The 19908-nt window shown below is 45.7% G+C and overlaps 1 protein-coding gene across 1 annotated transcript; it reads right to left on the bottom strand.

Moving 5' to 3' along the window:
- Window positions 1–10054: 10054 nt before the first annotated feature.
- Window positions 10055–10712, bottom strand: LOC136501742 (PLAT domain-containing protein 3-like). The gene has a single exon (XM_066497272.1). It carries the CDS (start codon window positions 10589–10591, stop codon window positions 10076–10078), a length of 516 nt encoding a protein of 171 aa, XP_066353369.1. The 5' UTR covers window positions 10592–10712; the 3' UTR covers window positions 10055–10075.
- Window positions 10713–19908: the final 9196 nt, after the last annotated feature.

Raw genomic sequence — 19908 nt, 5'->3', positions numbered from 1 at the left:
AGCTCTCAAAGACTAACTAAAGAGCCTCACTAACCACTAACAAGACACAAGCTAGCTCTCAAAACTAATTACACTAAAGAGCTCAGCTACACTAGGAAAGTAATGCAAGAGAGGTAGAGATGATATACCGCTGTGGCAAGTGATCAATCACAATGAATACCAAGAATACCAAGGAGATAATGATGACACAATCAATTTTTCCTCTAAGGTTCACTTGTTGCTTGTTGGCAAGCTAGTCCCCTGTTGTGACGACTCACTCACTTGGAGGTTCATGTGCTAATAGGCATCACATGTCTAACCCACAACTGGGTGCCACACAACCAACACAAGATGAGGATCCACAAGCCACGTGCAATCCACTAGAGTTGCCTTTGGCACTCTACCAGGGAAGGCACAAGAACCCCTCACAATCATAATGACCAGAGATAGAGACAATCACCTTCCTCTAGCTCGATGATCCACCAATCACTAGGGCCATCTAGGTGTTGACAAACACCAAGAGTAACAAGATATCCACCAGCCCAAATCACCCAACTAGTGCCACAAGATGCTAGACCACTAAGCAATGCACTAGAGGCTCTCCAATCTCACTCAAGATGATCAAATCAAGTGTGCAAGTGAGTGGAGTGGTGTGCTCAGCTCTCAAAGGGTGTATACAGCTATTAGAAGTGCCAAGAGGGTGGCCAAGGCCAGCCACCACCTCTATTTATAAGCCCACAAGCAAATAGAGTCGTTACCCTTTAGAGCCAGCTTATGCGAGGTCACTGGACATGGCAGGTGGTGGCACCGCCCTAGGGGTGGTGGTGCCCCCCAACGATCAAATCCAATGGCTAGTTTGACTGGCCATGGTCACCAGACAAGGTGGCGGTGGCACCGGAACATGGCACGGTGGTGCCATTCCAGGCCAACCCCCCATTTTCCATAGCCTCTGGAAAAATGGGGTGGTGCACCATCACAGGGGTGGTGGTGCACGCGGCGGTGCTCACTACTGGTTCCCCCAACCTCTGGATAAAAACAGTGGTGGCACCGGATAGGCTAGGGCGGTGCACCGTCGTGCACATGGTGGTGCACACCACCACTGGCAGTGCTAGCACTAACACTAGCTTCTCGACCAAGGCAAAGTGGTCACCGCCATAGTGGTGATGGTGCACCGGACAGGGGGTGTGCGGTGCCCCCAAAGGTAGCACCTCATCCCCTACTTCGCCTCCTTCAACTCCTTTGTAAATGAGCCAACACCATAAGTGTTTCACCATCACATGCAAGTATGTTATCATTTTCACAATCATTTTTCAAAGGTTAATCACTTTCTCACCGATTGTGCACTAGGCCTAAAATGTATATGCAAGTTTTCCAACACCTAGTGGCACTAGATGATCAAGTTGTCCAATAAGAGCTTCCCTCTTAATAGTATGACCATCTATCCTAAATGTGATCACACTTTCTATAGTGTCTTGATCACCAAAAACAAAATGGCCCTATGGATATCACCTTTGCCTTGAGCCCATTTTGTTTTTCTCTTTCTTCTTTTCCAAATTCTGGAGCTTGATCATCACATGTGTTCACACCATCACCATGATCTTCATGTCATGTGGCCATCTCCATCCATGAGTGCCACCTAGCTCCTTCGCTTGGGTTGGACCAACATATCTCACATCCACACTTAGAGCATAGGGTTAGTCCAAATAGGTTTCATCAATTAGGCAAAACCAAACTAGGGCTTTCACCAAGTTTTATGCTTATCGATCCATAGGGTCAGAGTCCCGGGGGATTTGGGTAGTTTCTTTATACACGGGCGTGGTGCTTTGGTATACAGGGACCTTCGGATATGATTGTGCTCCGCAGTTGAGGGGTAGGCGGTAGGTGGTGATAGTCCTACCCATCCCATGTAATCCCCCATGTTCGGGTACAATGTCGGAGTTCATAAATGCCTCTCGTGATTGCTGGCAAACCAGTGCATGGAGGTCTCCCCATCCATCTGTATGCTTAGAGCTTAGTCTTAACCATGTATTTGTATCAACATGCAACACCCTCGGTATTACGCCCTAAACAAACTACTAAATCATGTCATGAGCATCATGTTTATGTGATAATGTATGTGATGGAATGTGTAGATAACATTTTTGTAACTTCAGATGATCAATAAAAATGTTAAATGATAAGCTATTCCATAACTCATATGTATCAATTAGGGTTTAAAATTATTTTTTATTGAACAACAATGCTATAGAACATATATGTGGTGCTAAATAAAGTTTGGAATATGAACTTTGTAGATGACAATGAAATACTTGCCGTGGAAAAATAACAGTGCTAGCCAACATTTCTAATAGCCTAGAAATGCAATTTGGAATCAAGTTCAGCTCAAAAATTTGGAATATTTTCAAGTATGTTGACAGCTAGACAATGCAATGTTTGGCGATTTATTTTGTGAGAATCGAGTTAGGAGGTGGTGTCAGTGTTTTAGCTCGGGTTGGTAGCCTCATATCCCCTCTAGAGCATGATGAAGATGGTTTAGGTTCCTAGAGCAACTGTTTAGTTTTTATAGGCGCTTTAAAATTCATGCAAGACATGATTTTGGGCTAGTTCACCGGGTGAGACGCGGTCACCACATCTCGGGGGCGCGACGTCGCCACTGCCTACTCGCTCTGCGTGCTGCATGCAGCGCTACGCGCAGTGTCTGGCTACGACTGCCCTGGCCTAGCCGCCACTGGCTCTGTCGCGTGGAGCCGCTACTGTTGATCGCATGGCTGGGCGATGCTGCAGCCTACTTCGCCGCGTTGCCGCACCGTCGATCCACCCCACGCCATGAACACAACTGCTACCGGTGTCATTGCCTCATCGTCATGTCTGCGCCTTCCTCCACCTCTGTGCCACTGCCAGCCTAGTTCAATGCCACCACTGTCGCACGCACGTGGTTGAGCTTGTCGTCGCCTTGTCATTTATGGCACTATGGCCACATGGACCATGCCGATCAGTGGACGCACATGCTTGTCTGTTGCTGTCTGCGTGCATGTTGCACCTAGATCATGTCGGCGACGTTCCTACCAAGGTGAGACCAAGATGAGCCCACTTGCCGCCTCATCTCTCTCTCTCTCCCTCTATTGCTGCCATCGAGCCGCACCATACAATTGGCCACCAAGTGATCACTTCCATTTAACTCAGCACATCTATGGCTACACCATCAAGTTCTCTCACTGCCTGACCCCACCTAGCCATGAAGAAGGCACTACCAAGCTCCAATTTGGCGCTTTTCCCACTACCATGCCAATAAGTCCACGTCTGACCATGGACGAGGGCAGTCCTCCTACCATCCCTCCTGAGCAAATTCACCTACACCACTAGCTTTGCCTTGCTTCCCTCTTCACCTTGTGCATGCTAGTGGAACCGCTACCGCCTCCCCATCGCTACATGTGGCCACACCTCCTCCGCCATCCTCCACCCCAACCATCACCTCGGCTAGGTCCACGAGAGTCTACTGATGCTCCCTCGCTAGACAATTAGGTTCTTAGGTGCTCGGACTCACTAGGGTAGTCACGCCACCATCGTGGATGGCCACACATCGCTGCAGCTCAGTCCAGCATGTCCCGCTACCTCGCGTTGCTGCTTGGTGTAGGAAGTTGGACCATAGTCGAAGGTTGGCCCAACCGATAGGCCAGCGCGAGCCTCTAGTGGCCGACGCGATCATGTTGTGTCGTCATCTGCCACGCCGCCGTGCACTGAGCCGCCAGGGGTGCGTGCGGGTGAATTAGAGAAAGGACAGGGGGTTAAGTGAGAAGTTCTGAGAGAGGGGGAAATAGTGTTAGCACTTAGTTGTGATTTGAGAGAAGTCTGAGGCCTCTTTTGCAAAAGCGCCAACGCGCGCGGGACTCCCCAACCGTGGGCCTCCTCGCGAGTGGGCTGGCCTCACGTGGGCCATGCCAATGGGCCACGCGTGTGGGACGCGTGGGAGATTCGCTTTTCGTTTTCCTAAGGAATTAGAAATAGTTTTCTAATTTAATTTCTGAGCTGATCTTTGGTAATTAATATAAAATCATGTAGGTGTCCAAAAATTATGAAATAAATTTTGTTAGGTTCCTAAAATTGTGCTCTATCTGTTGGTGTATTTAGTTCATATTTATATGTGTTGACATTAGGAGCTATTAAATCATTTGAGAATGCTTAATAATATTAAATTAATTATTGTAGGATTTTTTGTGGTGAATTGATGATAGTTTTGATCCTAAAATTTTTACAGCAGTTTTATTGTATTATTACTGTAATTTTTGTAGCTTTAGAATAGACTAAGCATTAGGGTTGTTAAATGCTCTTTGTTTCAATATACATTAAATCACTAGTCGAAATAAAGATATATCCTTAAATTGTCAAGCTAAGGGTTTGTTAGTTGAACCCAACACTTTGCTTGATGAAAATAATAGTTAGCTTAGTATCTTAGTCATTAGAGCTATCTTAGTAGCTTAGTATGTGTATTCTTATTTTAAGAGTTGTTATTGCCTAAATGCTAAGTGTTGCATCATCATCGCATGCATGTAGAGAACGAGTTGGCAGAGATTGTGACCACCGGTGAACACGAGCTCGAGGAGATCGTCGAGGAGTACGAGGAGGAGATTCTCATGCAGGAGGAGGTCCCAGAGCTACCAATGACTGACTCAGCTGACATCGTGCCTACCCAAGGCAAGCCCCGGTGCATAACCTCTATTTTATAATTCACCGTATATATATGTGTTGTGCATTTACGTTACAGAAATTTTATGGATACCACAAGCATAGATATACATATCCTAAGAGTCTTACTAGTGCAGGTTCGAGTAGATGCTATGCTTCAGTCATCGGTAGCGTGAGTAACCTATTGTTGCTCACAATAGGGCATTATTATTACTCTCATAATAAATGATGAAAGGAAAAATGGAGACAGGGTAGGGATATGGTATGGGTATTGGTGGGTGTAACAGGTTGTGTCCCATAGCCAATGGGGCTTAGCTTGGTTACACTATTTTCCCTAGATGATCCTTAATCGTCAGCGGCGACGGGTAGGCGGTAGCGGTTCCACTGGCATGCGCAAGGTGGAGAGGGAGATAAGGCGAAGCTAGTGGTGCAGGTGAATTGGCTCAGGAGGGACGGTAGGAGGACTGCCCTCTTCCATGGTCAGACGCGGCCTTATCGGCATGGCAACATGAAAAGCACCAAATTGGAGCTTGGCAGTGCCTTCTTCATGGCTGGGTGGGGTCAGGCAGTGAGAGAACTTGATGGTGTAGCCACAGACGTGCTAAATTAAATGGAAGTGATCACTCAGTGGCCAATTGGATGGCACGGCTCGACGGCGGCAACAAAGGGAGAGAGAGAGACGAGGCAGCAGGTGGGCTCATCTTGATCTCATCTTGGCAGGACATGGCCAGCGTGATCTAGGTGTGACACGTGCATAGACGCAACGAACAAGCACGTCCATCCACAATCGGCATGGCCCACGCGGCCACAGTGCCATAAATGACAATGTGACGATGAGCTCAACCACGTGCGTGTAGCAGTGGCGGCATTGGAACTGGCGTGAACATGATGGTGAGGCGACAGCACTGGAGCAGCTGCGTCATGGCGTGGGCTGGATCAGTGGTGCGGCAGCGCGGCGAGGCAAGCTGCAGCATCGCCTGACCATCCGAGCAGCAGCAGCGGCTCCACATGGTAGAGCCAGTGGTGGCTAGGCTAGGGCAGTCATAGCCGAACACTGCGCAGTGCATGTGCTGTGCGCAGAGTGAGCAGGCGTGGCGACGTCATGCCCCCGAGACGTGGTGACCGCGCTCACCCAGTGAACTAACTTGAAATCACGTCTTGCATGAATTTTAAAGCGCCAATAAAAACTAAACTGGTTGTTCTGGAACCTAAATCATCTTCACCATGCTCCAGAGGGGATATGAGGCTACCAACCCGAGCTAAAACATGACACCACCTCCTAACTCGATTTCACAAAATAAATCACCAAACATTGCATTGTCTAGCAGTCAACATACTTGAAAATATTCCAAATTTTTTAGCTGAACTTGATTCCAAATTACATTTCTAGGCTATTAGAAATGTTGGCTAGCACTGTTATTTTTCCACGGCAAGTATTTCATTGTCATCTACAAAGTTCATATTCCAAACTTTATTTAGCGCCACATATATGTTCTATAGCATTTTTGTTCAATAAAAATAGTTTTAAACCCTAATTGATACATATGAGTTATGGAATAGCTTATCATTTAACATTTTTATTGATCATCTGAAGTTACAAAAATGTTATCTACACATTCCATCACATAAACATGATGCTCATGACATAATTTAGTAGTTTGTTTAGGGCGTAACACCGAGGGTGTTACAGAACATCTGCTATTCTTAGCATAACTACTCTAGGACATGCCTGCTCCAGTCAAGGAATATTCTTTTATTCTTTATTCTATCTTTTTCCTTTATCCTTGAGATTGGCTTGTGGGTGCATCACACTATCCAAATATTTATCTTGGCTTACCCCTGCTATGAGCATTGGTCTAATATACAGTCATGTTATCTTGTCCATGCACCAATTAGATACTTTTATATCATGCCTTCCTTTGTAAAAATATAAATTAATGATACCCTAAATTCTTCTAGGTGAAATGCTACAATGGTATATCCGTACGCTTGTGGATTCTTTCGCATACGTTAAGAAAAAACAACAATGGCCTCTAGCGGAGCTTTCTTTCATTTGTCTGCTAGTGAAGCAAGGATTATCCTTGATAAAATCCTTGAAAACACTCCTTGCATCGGCATTCATGATGAACTCCTCAAGGAAGAAGAGGAATTATTTCCCAAGCAAGAAGAGAAAGTTTTTATAGCCAAATCACAACCACTCCAATCCTAAGATTTAGCTATCAATCATAAACCACCAATACCCCCAAAACCCAAATCCTCTAAAGGAAGAAGAAATTCAACCTTTGGGATTTCCTTTTGAAATCGAGAATGACTTTTTCTTTAAGTCACAAAAAAAAGAATGACTTTTTCTTTGATACTGATTTTGGGAACACCTTGAACTCTCATCTCCAAAAGAGACCTTCAAGGAAACATAATTCATATCCTCTCAATAATTGATCTCTTAGAAAGCCTCCCAAATCAATATCATCTCATACCTCGAATTCCAATGTGGGATATTAGGAAAAATCCAAGGATGGAATGTCAAGTGAACTCATAGAAGGAGAACCAAGTTATTTAGAAGCCATTTCTTTCCTCTCCCCTTCTATGCCGCATTTGATGTCTCACCTCGAATCTACCTCTAAACCCATCCTTGACCCCAATGATCCCCCTTATGCTCCTCCTCCTGAGTCTTATGATGATCCTATCATTGACTCTAGGAATCCATTAAGACACCCAAGGCATGGGAGTCATGAAGGCTACAAATCTGACTAAGAATAGTAACGACAATGGCTAGAGCATATCAAGAATTCATGTGGCACTGTAAGTAAAGAATGATTGGATGAGGCTGAAGCTTCAAGGGGTGAACTTATGTCAATCTCTCTAACAACCATGACCTATCTAAATCTTGAGGAGGATTTGGATTGTCATAAGAAAGAAAGTGCTCACCCTCTCCTTGAAACAAAAGATTTTATTAATAAACATGAGAGTTATTTCTTGAACATCCCATCAAATCCATGCTCACATAAGAAATATCCTAAATCGATCTGTCTCTCTACCATCATCCATAAGATCTATAACCCCTTCATGCTTCCTGTTCCTAAAATTTTTGTAGGGTTAGTTGTAGATGCGTTTGTTTATCATAAATATTGCAAATCTCATAGTTATTTTGGCATGAGTTTTGCAGACAAGTCCGCGAAGGTTGGTGTTGAAGGGGAAATCACTTCACCAACATAAGACACAATTCGAAGGTTTCCCAAGGACAAGCTTTTGTCCTAAAACAAGCACTTCCAGAAGATAACCTGAGCTTTCATCATTTGCTCTAATAAAATTTGTTCTTTCTAAAAAATAAAATAGATTTGTTTTTATAAAAAAGAAGAGACTTTGTAAAATGAGCTTAAGGATATAATTGTAGAATTGTTCCTTTGGGTATTTTTGTCACTAACCATTTTAGGTCCAAGCAAAAAGAATGAAGGGTAGAAACACAAGGTAAATCCATCCAAACATCATGCCACAAATGAAGCACATTCAAAGGAAAATTCCACCACCTAAACTTGGTTTTGCTCATCTTAAAATGTTGCAAAATTCAAGTGTGGGGGAGTGGATTTCTCTAAGTACATCATGACATGCTTCATTGCTTATTTTTGTTTTGGTTGTCTCTAAACCTTGCTTTCTCTTTATGCCTTGATCATCTTACTAAGTCACAAAAACTAATAATAATAAATATTTAATAAAATACAAAATAAAAAAAAGAGAATGCTCCTTTGATTCACCATACATGTTCTTGTTTCTATTTGAATGAATCTCTCTATTCTTTCAAGCTTCATTGTTCTATTATAAATATGCTTTGGTTTGGGAGTATTGTGTAGACGACTTCCATAGGCTTTTTAAATTAAGCATGGTGCTTAGGTTAAATAGCCTTTCTTAATCAAATAAGACATGGTGGCAAACTTGATTTTATTGAATCAAAATATACTTTTATAGAATTTAGTTGTACATCTGGGCTAACCCCTGTACGAAGATTTCAAAATTTTGGTGGGTATGTCACGAGATCATTCATGGAGACAAATCATGATTTGAGAAATGAAACAATGAGTGGAGCAGAAGATCCACAAAAGAAAGAGCAAAAAAATATGGCATGACAAAAGGATGAGAAAGGAGTGCAATCTAGGAGACCAGATACTCGTGAACAACTCAGGATACGAGGCTAGCCGAGCAAGGAAAGCTTCAAGCAGAAGAAAAGGACTATCACAAGTAGTCTACCCTTCATCACATGGTGATGTTACAAATGTAACATCTTAAGGTAAATGTTCATTATTTAAAAAAGCTTTTCCTTGATTCTGGTATGCACATAAATAAAGAATCAAACATGTTTGAGTTATATCTTTGCTTGATCCAACCCAACTGACTCAACATATCTTCTTCTATAAGTTCATTCATAGCACCACTTTCTTGATCTCATAGTGTTAACCAAATAAGCTGAAATGTTCCACATTCTATCTCTGGTAGATGATGTCATAATCATGTAAAGTTTGATACATTATGTCATAATAAGTAAGTTGGACAACCCCTTCGTAGGTTAAGCAACTCAATCCTTTTGGCTAAATATATTCAAATGCTATATTCATGCTCAACTCATCTTTTGATCTTATCACCCATGTTATATGAATAATAAAGACACATAACAATCAAGCTTATCCAGTACAATGTGCCTAAGGCTAGAGAAAAATGAATAAATTTTTAGTTCTGCTGGTGTTCTTCCACCAATAGAACCCATACACTTGATCTCTACATTGTCTTTACGACCAAAATACACTTTAAGCAAAGTGTGCGGGTCGGTTGCCTCCCCATGGAATCAGACTATGCTGTAGGTCCTGCTTTAATCGTCATGCAGTTGGTTTGCACGAAGTCAATGTTGTGTGCGTAACTTAGCTTTTTTTTTTTTTTGTTATAAAGGGCTCACTAGCACACTAATAACAATACTAGACAAGATGGAACTGGCTAACTAAACTAACACTTGAGTAAACCTGCTTCATATACGTGCCGAAGATCGATACTGATACTATTTAATTCATCGGATGGCAGTTTATTTTTTTCAGTAGCATATATACGACGACATAATAATTCTTTGATGTTTTGTATTATAATATTGCATTTTGATGATGCATTTTCTGATGTTATTTTTTAGTTTGTACTGATAAATACTATAATATTTTTAAGAAATACTACCGTTACGATATGCACGGGTAATTTTGCTATTAATTATGTTCACGAGATATACATGCACGCGCGGGTGGCCAGGGTCACAGGAAGTGTCCTGACACACCATATAGTATGGCGAGGTAGCCAAGCCACGCAATTATGATTATGATAGACCATGCATGCACACACGCACGTACAAGAAAAGATGGATTATATTTGTCCATTGTCCTTGCTCTCATGCTGCCCCTGCTGCCGCGTCGTTGGCACACAGATCCTGGTAGGCGAAGAGCTGGTAGGGCGGTCTATCGGCGGCCAGCCACTGGTGGAGGAAGAACTTGCGCACCGTGACGGACAGATCCGTGGTGATCTGGATGATCTCCACCATGTTGGGGTACCAGTCGGGCTTGTCGCTGGACCCGTCGGACACCAGCAGCATCCTGCACGGCATGGTAGCCAGGCACTCGTGGCGCCTGCCGAAGATGTCGAGGTCGCCTGGCTCGAAGTAGTCGTAGTCGGCGCCCAGCCAGCCCCACGACTCCAGGTCCCCGACCTCCAAGACGCTGCGCCCGTCCGCGCTGCTCAGCTTCAGAGAGATCCGGGCGTCCGTGCCGGCCCCCTCCACCGCCGCCGTCTTGACGACGAGCTCGTAAAGGCATTGCGCTGCGGCGGCGGCGGCGGCGGCAGTGGTGTCTGAGTCGCAGCAGCAGGGGTGGTTGGGCATTGGCGCCAGCAACAACCAGTGTGGAGACATCCCTCGCAGTCGCAGCAGCGACAGCAGCAGTGAGAGCAGCGAGGGTGATGAGGACAATAACGGGAAGCTTCGTGACAGCCGTTGGCCGGCGGGTGATGTGCATCATCGAAGGTCGAAGGTGGACTATGGGTCTGTTGGCTTAAACTTATCAATCGACTTATCAGCTAGAATCACAACAAAAACAGTTTCAGCCGGCTTTAATACCAGTCGAACAGGCCCTATACCTTGTTGTGATCGAGCTGAGTCTCAAGGATGGCAGTCCTGATATATGTGGGGCGGGGCTTATTGTTCATAGCTGCAGTGCGTGACACGGACACGGGTAGGTTAGAATGTGTGGCACGCGCGCGATGAAAAATCTCAATCTCGCTTCAATTCTTGTTGTTGTCTAGATGCTATCTCATGCATCGCCAATAATCGCGATCGTGAGACAATTCCTAACCCAGCCTTGGATCGGCCAAGGCAGCCAGGCTCCCGTTAGCCATGCTGAACACGTGCAAATATATATGACATGTTTGGTTGCTTGTTTTCTCTCCGTAAGGCCCAAGCAAGAGATCGAGCTCATGTTTGGTTACATTACATGGATGTAAAAGAAGATGCAAAAACCTGATACAAGCAAGTATGATTGCTTATACCTGGATGCAGCTGGGTAGAGTTACCCATTGCATGCGGTGGTGAGAATACCACCACCACCTCTGTGACGCTAGCTAAAATAAAAGTTTGCAATATTACATACATCGATTTGCAAACCAAAATTACATTGACTAAAGATTCAATATCATAGAAATGATTTGTAGCAAACGCCTGAGTTTTTCAATAGAGACGGCTCACTCACCAGCCTTCGCCACTACAGTGCCGGCGCTCGAGTCCCACTAGTTCCGCCGCCTATACAAATGGTTTAGTACGGGCGGCTAGTACTCTCAGCCGCCCCTGAAAATAGGTCAACCGCCTCTACCAATCCATTTCTAGGGGTGGCTAGAACAAACCGCCTCTACTGATACATTTGCAGGGGCAGCTAGATAAGTGGCCACCCTTACTAATGCTCCAGGTATAACTAGCTCAGACCCCCTTCTTCCTCTCAAACACTACTACAAAAAGTTTATCGTCCCCTAATTTGGTCGTATAAGTCCTAACAAAAAAACAATGTGCAGGTGCACAACATATTCTGTGAAAAAACTATATGTCGATGAACAAGTACTGCAACAGACCACATACAGTTCTAGAATATACCACCTATGTTTACTTAAGTTTGTAGAACCCAAATTTGACAATAATTCGACAACATCCAAAGCATTCCAAAGAGAAATCAAAATTAAATCCACAATTCCAAAGCTAATTTCGATTATCTCAGAGGTCATTGTGCGGGATGGCGAGCGGGAAGCCGGACGCGAGTGACACAAGCTCGAGCCAGCGAGAGGCGAGGTCGACGCCCCGTGGCCTCACGTTCGAGATGCTCCTGTCCCCCGCTTCCAGTCGAGCTGCCCCTCCTCCCTGACCCCTCTCCACCATCCCTCATGCTCGTAGCACCGTTTGCCGGTGGCCCTTCCGCCGCTTTTCGTCTAAGGGGAGGGCGAGGAATGGAAATTTTGGGTGGAAGTATTTCCCCTCCGCGCGCTATTTTATACCTAGTGAATATCACCGCGGGAGCGTCTGTGGAGCCGGCGGAGATACTTCATCATCACCCCGGTGGTAATAATTTGTTTCCATGGCCGCCGAATTCGGACATGTAATTGCATCAAGCCAAGCGACTCTACATTTCTCCAGATACGTTCTCTGTTCTAGACCATAGGAAGGCACGACGTCTCTTGTCCAGTTGTTTCAGCGCCCATGCGGACAAGCAAGTGGCGATAGAGATGTGAACAGGGATCGTGGACAATGTCACCTTGGTCAGGAGAACTCGCCCTGCATCCGTTAGCAGACCTGCCTTCCAGGTGGGAATCCTTGCTGCCACTGAATCGATCAGCAGCTGTTCATCCGCCCAACGCAGCCTGTGCGTAGGCTTAGCGGTATGCCCAGGTACTGGCAAGGGAACGTCGCCTGTTGCCCAGGGAACGCCTCCAAGATGGCATGCATGTCTTCCGGCGAGCATCAAATTAGCGAGAACGAACAAGTTTGTGATAAGCCCCCATGCGTCAGCGAAGAGGTTTAAGATGGCACGGATGCAGTTTAAATCGGATTGCAATGGCGTAAGGAAAAGCACGAGATCATCCGCATACAGAGATGCGCAATGTCTGATCATTGTTGATGGGAGCGGCCGGAGCATGTTGTAGTGGTCTACAGCTGCAATCATGTTGTTGAGGACCTCCATGACGACGACGAACAAAATGGAAGACATAGGGTCTCTTTGCCGAAGGCCACACGCATGACAGATTTTCCTCCCCGGCCTACCGTTCACCAGGATTCTTGTTGTGGCCATGGAGAGGAGGATGGAGATCCACTCGGTCCATCGCCCAGGAAAGCCGATGAAGGTGAGCAACTGGATGAGGAACTCTCAAGAGACCGAGTTAAAAGCTTTGGCAATATCGATCTTCTTGAGCACGCTCGGCATGCATCGGCTATGCAGCCAGTGACAGGCAAACTGGACCGTCATGAAGTTGTCATGGATCCATCTGCCCCGGATGAAGGCCTTTTGGTTGCATTTGACCAGTTCAGGCAGGCGGGGCGCTAGGCATGTGGCCAACCCCTTGGCGATTAGCAGCTTTCCAACGTTGTGTATTAAGCTCATAGGGCGGTAGTCCTTCAGCCGAGACGGCGCTGCTGTCTTCCTTAGCAGGACCATGTTGACGGTGTTCAGCAGGTGAAAGTTCCTTCTGTCCAGTGCCTAGATGGAGTTGAAGACTGCGCCGAGGTCATCTTTGATGATGTTCCATGCCGCCTCGTAGAATCTACCGGTGAAGCCATCAGGCACAACTAGATTCATGTTCTTTGCCGAGTGAACACACGGCAAAAAATTCATCGGTAAAGACCTCTTTGCCGAGTGTCTTTTATCGGGCACAAGGCAAAGAAAAGCGACCGTCACGGTGCCGGCCCCGTTCACGATGGCTTTGCCAAATGCCAACCCTGTAGGCACTCCGCAAAGATTTTTTTATTTTTTTTAAAAAAAAATCTTTGCCGAGTGCCCCCTGGCCGGCGCTCGGCAAAGTTTGAATTTTTTTTAAAAAAAATCTTTGCCGAGTGCCCTCTTGTCGGCGCTCGGCAAAGTTTGAATTTTTTTTTAAAAAAAAAAAAATCTTTGCCGAGTGCCCTCTGGCTGGCACTCAGCAAAGTTTGAATATTTTTTTTAAAAAAAAAAATCTTTGCCGAGTGCCCTCTGGCCGGCACTCGGCAAAGTGTGAATTTTTTTAAAAAAAATTCTTTGCTGAGTGTCATGGTCATAGCACTCGGCAAAGCTGAAAAATTAGTTTTCCGAGCGTCCATTTTTCCAGCTTTGCCGAGTGCTATAACCATGGTACTCGGCAACGGGGTCCTTTGCCGAGTGCAACACTCGGCAAAGTGACCCAAAATGACAATTTTTAATTTTTTTTACATTCCATCATGACAAATAAATTCATACAAACATATATCACATATATATCTCATCAATCCACATATCACATCGATCACAATATATATCACATATATAATAATAAGTGCTCAAGTCCATCTAAATAAATTCACAAGTCCATCAAAGTCCACAAGTGCATCACAAGTATATCACAAGTCCATCACTAAGTGAACAACAAATGAAAAAAATACAACGTGGTGAAGGTCCATCATTTGGAGGTGCATGAGGTGGATTATTCGAACCACCGTCAGATGAAGACTGCACAAAGGAGAAAAGATTGCATGTAAGACAAGATTATTTAGATAGCTAATCTAGGAAGGTAGAGGCCATACAAGCAAAGCATAAGCGAAAGTAAAAAACTTTTATACTCACAGGAGTAGCTGGATGTACAGGACGCGGAGGCGGAGGTGGAACCAACAGCCCAGCTGACAGAGAGAAGCCCACACGTTGCCCAAGCCCTTGTAGGAACTCCGTAATGTCCGTCAGCCTCTGCGTCTGGGCCTACCGCTCAGCCCACTCGGCCTCCAGCTGGGCCACCATCCTCTGGTGCCCAGCCTCCTGCTCCTGACGTTGCCTCATTTCTTGTTCCAGTCAGGCCTGCAATATTTCACTTCAATGTTTCAGTAATGCAAAGCTAATTAAGATGTGTAAAGATCAATGTATGACGAGTAAAACAGGAATAACCTCGAGTGCGTCGACCCGGTGCTGTGCAGCGGTCGGTCATGTGCGAATGGCCGGGCTCTCGCTCGTGCTCCGTGCTCGGATCTGAGAGAGAGAGGGAGTGGAGGCCGTGTCGATGACGCCGTCGCCAAGCCAGAACCGCCCATGCTTCTTGCCTTGCCCCGCCCTCATGACGGCCTCTTCATCGAAGTCCTGGGTGCTCGGATCGTGGTCTGACCCATGGAGCGACCTTGCCACCTCAATGTACTCACTGATGCGGGAGTGGACGCTCGAGTTCGTGTATGCCTCGGGCAGGTCCTCCAGGTTGAAGGAGACATTGGACGTCGCCTTGCCCTTGTGGGCCATACACCATGCCTGGAAGTCCGAGCAAGCCTAGCCACTATGTGACGCCGACTGCGAGAAAGACAGCACGATGATTAGAAATCAGGCAGAACTGAGCGTCACAATAGATAAATGAATTCGCATACCCATGCTTGTTTGTATCCGGTGAGGCTACGGCTACCTTGATGTTGTGCTGGACCTTGCATCTGCAAATGACGGTCTCGGGCATCCCTGTGCATGTTGAGGTACTCCTCCGTGAACCACCTCTCCACCATCATCGCCCAGCACTCGGGATACGCTTGGCACCACCAGGGAATCATCTACACGTCATCAAGTATTGGACATATAAGAAGATCAAATTAAACCAATTTAATCTCAAAACGAATCAATATTGATGTTCTTCATTTACCTCAAGGTACTGCTCCCGGGTCAGCTGCATCTCTCTTGCGTCTTTTTTTGTTTTCCTCTCTCCAAGCTTCGACTCATAGTAGGTTACGATGGCCTAGATGCGCACCTCGTGATGCATGTCGGTGATGAGTTTTTTACAGGCTTTGGTAGTCACCTGCTCTGCCCTGCCCTCAAATCCCTCCTCGCATCTATAATAAGTCTACATACAAAAGTGATGTATCCATTCATTATTTCAAGAAAAGTCCAATGAATGCGACGTATTGAGCAATGTTGTGCGAGGGAGACTTACCCAAAACTCTGCCTTCACCCGCGCTGCCTTGTTGGGGTACTCCGCATCGGTGGTGACGGCGTAGTGGTCAAACGAGTAGACTGGCTCCATCTTCGATGCGTACATGACAATGCCGGGGAAGTGTTGCCTGCACAGAAGACCCAGGATGCCATTGACTAGCCGTGCGTAACCACCCGACACAACCACCCAGTTCCTGCACAAGTGATTAAGAAAAATTATTAGTTTTTTCGTCATATCATATGAAGTAGTGGTGATAACATATAAAGTTACTTACTTTTGCCCTTCGGGGCAAATCACTAGGCGTTGGTGAGGAAGCGGAACCTGTGAGAGGCTCGCGGGACCTCGCAAGTAGACACTTGAAGAGGAGTCGGAGGAAGCGGAACCCGTGCCTGCCGCCTCCAACTCATCGTCCTCGTGCGGCCCCTCCTCGTCCGTTTGCCGAACCAGCTCATCATCCGACTCATCCACGGGTGCCACCTCCTCCTCCGGCTCCTCCTCACGCGGCGTGGGAGGAGATGGCCCCCTCCTATGTCTGGCGGTCCTCCTCCTCCTCCTCATGTCTGATCCCTCCACCGCCCCCTCCGCCTCCTCCTGCAGCCGACTGCGTCTTTGGTAAATCGAGTTCACGGACCTATGATGGTCACCCGCCATCTTTGTTCAATCACCTGCAATAAAAAAGAAAAACAAGACGTAATTAGAAATATGTGCAAAAATGAATAAAACATAATTACAAAAAACATAGTAATACATGTATTAGAAATATTTGTAAAAATGAACAAAACATAATTACAAAAAACATAATATTACATGTATTAGAAATAATCTTCATGATTGAGATTAGCTGGATCATAGGTCTCGTCATCACTATCAACATTGTCCAACTCATCAACACTATCCGAAGGAGGAATGTTGTCTTCATTGTCATTGCCTAAACGTAATCGTTCAAGCATTTGTATGTCCTTTAGATTTCGCACCTCGTCTCCAGCATCCTCGTCATTATCCCTTTCATTGTCTACTTCCATTCCTATCTCTTCGGTTAAGTCTATGTCAAACCTCCCTTGTAGGCCCTCTTCTTGATAGAACTCTCCATCATATGTGTTTGGGTTGAAGTTGTAATCTTCATCGTTTGGGATAGGTAGTTTACCATGTGGCGATACCTTGTGCACAATAGACCAACCCTTAAGATGCTCGGCATCTTTGCACGCGTATGATGTATAATAAACCTGAACGGCCTGTTGATCCACAATGTAGATATCTTTTCCTAGATAGATGGAATTCTGTCGAATCTCGACTAGCCCAAGCTTAGGGGTTCGTCTCGTTACTCCAAGATGAAACCAGTGGTATTTGAATATGACAGGAGTAAGAGGTTTGGAACCATAGAATGATAATTCGTAGATTTCTTCAATTCTTCCATAATAGTCGAGTCCATCAGTGCCGAGCGTAACAACTCCGCTGTTTGTGGTTTTTCAATTGGGCCGACTCTACTCGTAGCTTGCTGTGTGAAAACAATATCCATTCACATCATAACCGGTAAATGACTTGACCCTAACGGCACAGCCGTTTGCAACCTGTCTTAGCTTATCACTTATAGGCGCATCAATTTGGGCTTTCTGTTTGAACCAATAAATAAAATTAGGGCTCCCTGGTCCCGCACCCTATGAAAGAAGGGTATCATTTTCTTGTGGGGTAGGTTGCCTTGATGCATGCCAAGATTGACGAAGAAATTCCCTATACCAACGAGAAACAAGGAGGTTGGATGAAGAAAGAAGGACATACGGCGAAATGAACACAAGTTCATTCAGAACTTACCCAATGAACGGCTGCACCTCGACAAGGTTGGTCAACACATACAGCATGATACTGTGCCACTCTTCATTTTTCAATTGCTTAGTGGTCGATGCACTTGCGCTTCTGAGTTGCCCTTGAAAAAGGCTGAGGTTCGATTCATTTTCACCAGCATTGTAACGAGGGGGTGGATTATAAACGCTAGGAAGTTTCTCAGTGTAGTATTTCTCTGTGAAGTTCGACACCTCTTCTAGAATGTATGCCTCTGCAATGGAAGCCTCAATTTTGGCTTTATTTCTACATTTTTTATGAAGAGTCTTCAGACATCTCTTGATTGGATAGCACCAACGGTTCTGCACGCCCCCCCCCCCCATCTGTGCCTCATACGGGAGGTGCACAATCAAATGCTGCATCGATAAGAAGAAGCCAGGTGGAAAGATCTTCTCCAACTTATAGAGCAACACGGGTGCCGCTTTTTTCAAGTCATCAATGACGGTCCGAGAGAGCTCCTTGGCACAAAGCTAGCGGAATAAGTAGCTCAACTCTGCCAGCACTTGCTAGACATGCTCCGGGACATAGCCTCGAACCATCGCCGGAAGAAGCCGCTAAATCCATATGTGGTAGTCATGACTCTTTATCCCGTTGACTCACAGAGTGCCTAAGTTCACTCCCCTCTTTAGATTCACTGCATACCCACTAGGGAACATTAGCGTCTTGATCCATTCAAGTACTTCCCTCCTTTGGTCCTTTTTCAAGATGAAATTGGCCTTAGACCTTCTCTAGCTCTTGCCACAACTAGGAGGTTGCATCTCTTGATTTGGTCTATCGCACAACATTGCTAGGTCCACTCTAGCCTTAGGGTTGTCCTTAGACTTTTCAATGTCCATGAGTGTTGCCCAAAGTGCCTCGGCGACATTCTTTTCAGTGTGCATTACATCAATGCTATATGGCAGAAGGTCATCAAAATAGAGGAGCCTCGTCATGCCCGAGATATGAGTCCACATATGTTGCTCACCATATCCCACAAAACCACCTTCTTCATTGGGCATGAGAGCATCTATCTAAGCATGAAACTTGGCACCGGTCATCATCCGCGGTGTAGGATTTGTCACTTTGACACCTTTCGTAAAGTTCTTGATGTCTTATCTGAATGAATGGTCAAGAGGTAGGAATTGATGATGTCTGTCGAACGATGAATACTTGCCACCCTTCTACAACCAAATGAACCTCACACCTTCCTTACATATTGGGCATGGGAACTTCCCGTGAACACACCAGGCGCAGAATATCCCATATGCCAGGAAGTCATGCAGGGAGTAGTGGTACCAAACGTGCATTTTGAAGGTTGTCTTTATAGCTCGATCGTATGTCCATACCCCTTTGTCCCAATCATGGACCAATTCATCAAACACGGGCTCCATGAACACACCCATATTACTCCCTGGGTGTCCAAGAATTATCAACGACAAGAATACGTTATGTCGTTAAAAGGAGACACCGAGGGGGGAGATTAAGGGGGATAACGAAGATGGGCCAACATGTGTATGGGGCAGCCATCATTCCATAAGGATTGAACCCATCTGTTGCTAGCGCGACACGTACATTACGAGCCTCATATGCTTTGTCACAATGTTTGTCATTAAAGCGGATCCAAGCTTCACCATCGGATGGATGTACCATCTTGTCAGGATTGTATCGTTTGCCATTTTTGTGCCATGTCATCTGTTTCATGGATCCTTGGTCATGTATAGCCGTTGGATCCTCGGTAGGAACAGAAGGTACCATAGGATTTTCACGGGGATCATAAGTTGCCTCTTCTGACCATCATCAGAGTCTACCTCCAGGTACCTGGAGGATTTACACTTTGGACAGAACTTTGCATGCTCATGTTCTTTCCTAAATAGGACGCACCCCTTTGGACAAGCATGTATCTGCTCATACGGCATCTTAAGTGCACGAAGGAGTTTCTGTGACTCGTACATGCTCTTTGGCGGAATGTGGCCCTCCAGAAGCTAGGTGACAATCACGGCCAACATCTTATCAAAGCCAGGTCCACTCAAGTTTAACTCGGACTTCAACCCCATTAAGCGTCCAATGGCATCTAGTTGAGACACCGTTGACCGATCGTGAAGGGGTTTCTGTGCCGAGTCCATCATGTCGTAGAACGCCTGTGCGGCTGCCTCCATCTTCTCCTTCTCACGTCCCTCATCGAACTGTCCTTAGTGAAAGTCATCTAACATGTCTGCTACCCCGGCATCAGCATCAAAAGCCTCCACCCGTGGTCTCACCACC

The sequence above is a fragment of the Miscanthus floridulus genome, chromosome 13 (assembly GCF_019320115.1).
Source record: "Miscanthus floridulus cultivar M001 chromosome 13, ASM1932011v1, whole genome shotgun sequence".
In the NCBI taxonomy this organism is placed as follows: Eukaryota; Viridiplantae; Streptophyta; class Magnoliopsida; order Poales; family Poaceae; genus Miscanthus; species Miscanthus floridulus.
This window is presented reverse-complemented; position numbering and strand designations above follow the sequence as displayed.

Excerpts from the sequence above, each read along its gene's own strand:
- LOC136501742 (XM_066497272.1), bottom strand. The coding sequence starts at position 10,591 with ATGTCTCCACACTGGTTGTTGCTGGCGCCAATGCCCAACCACCCCTGC.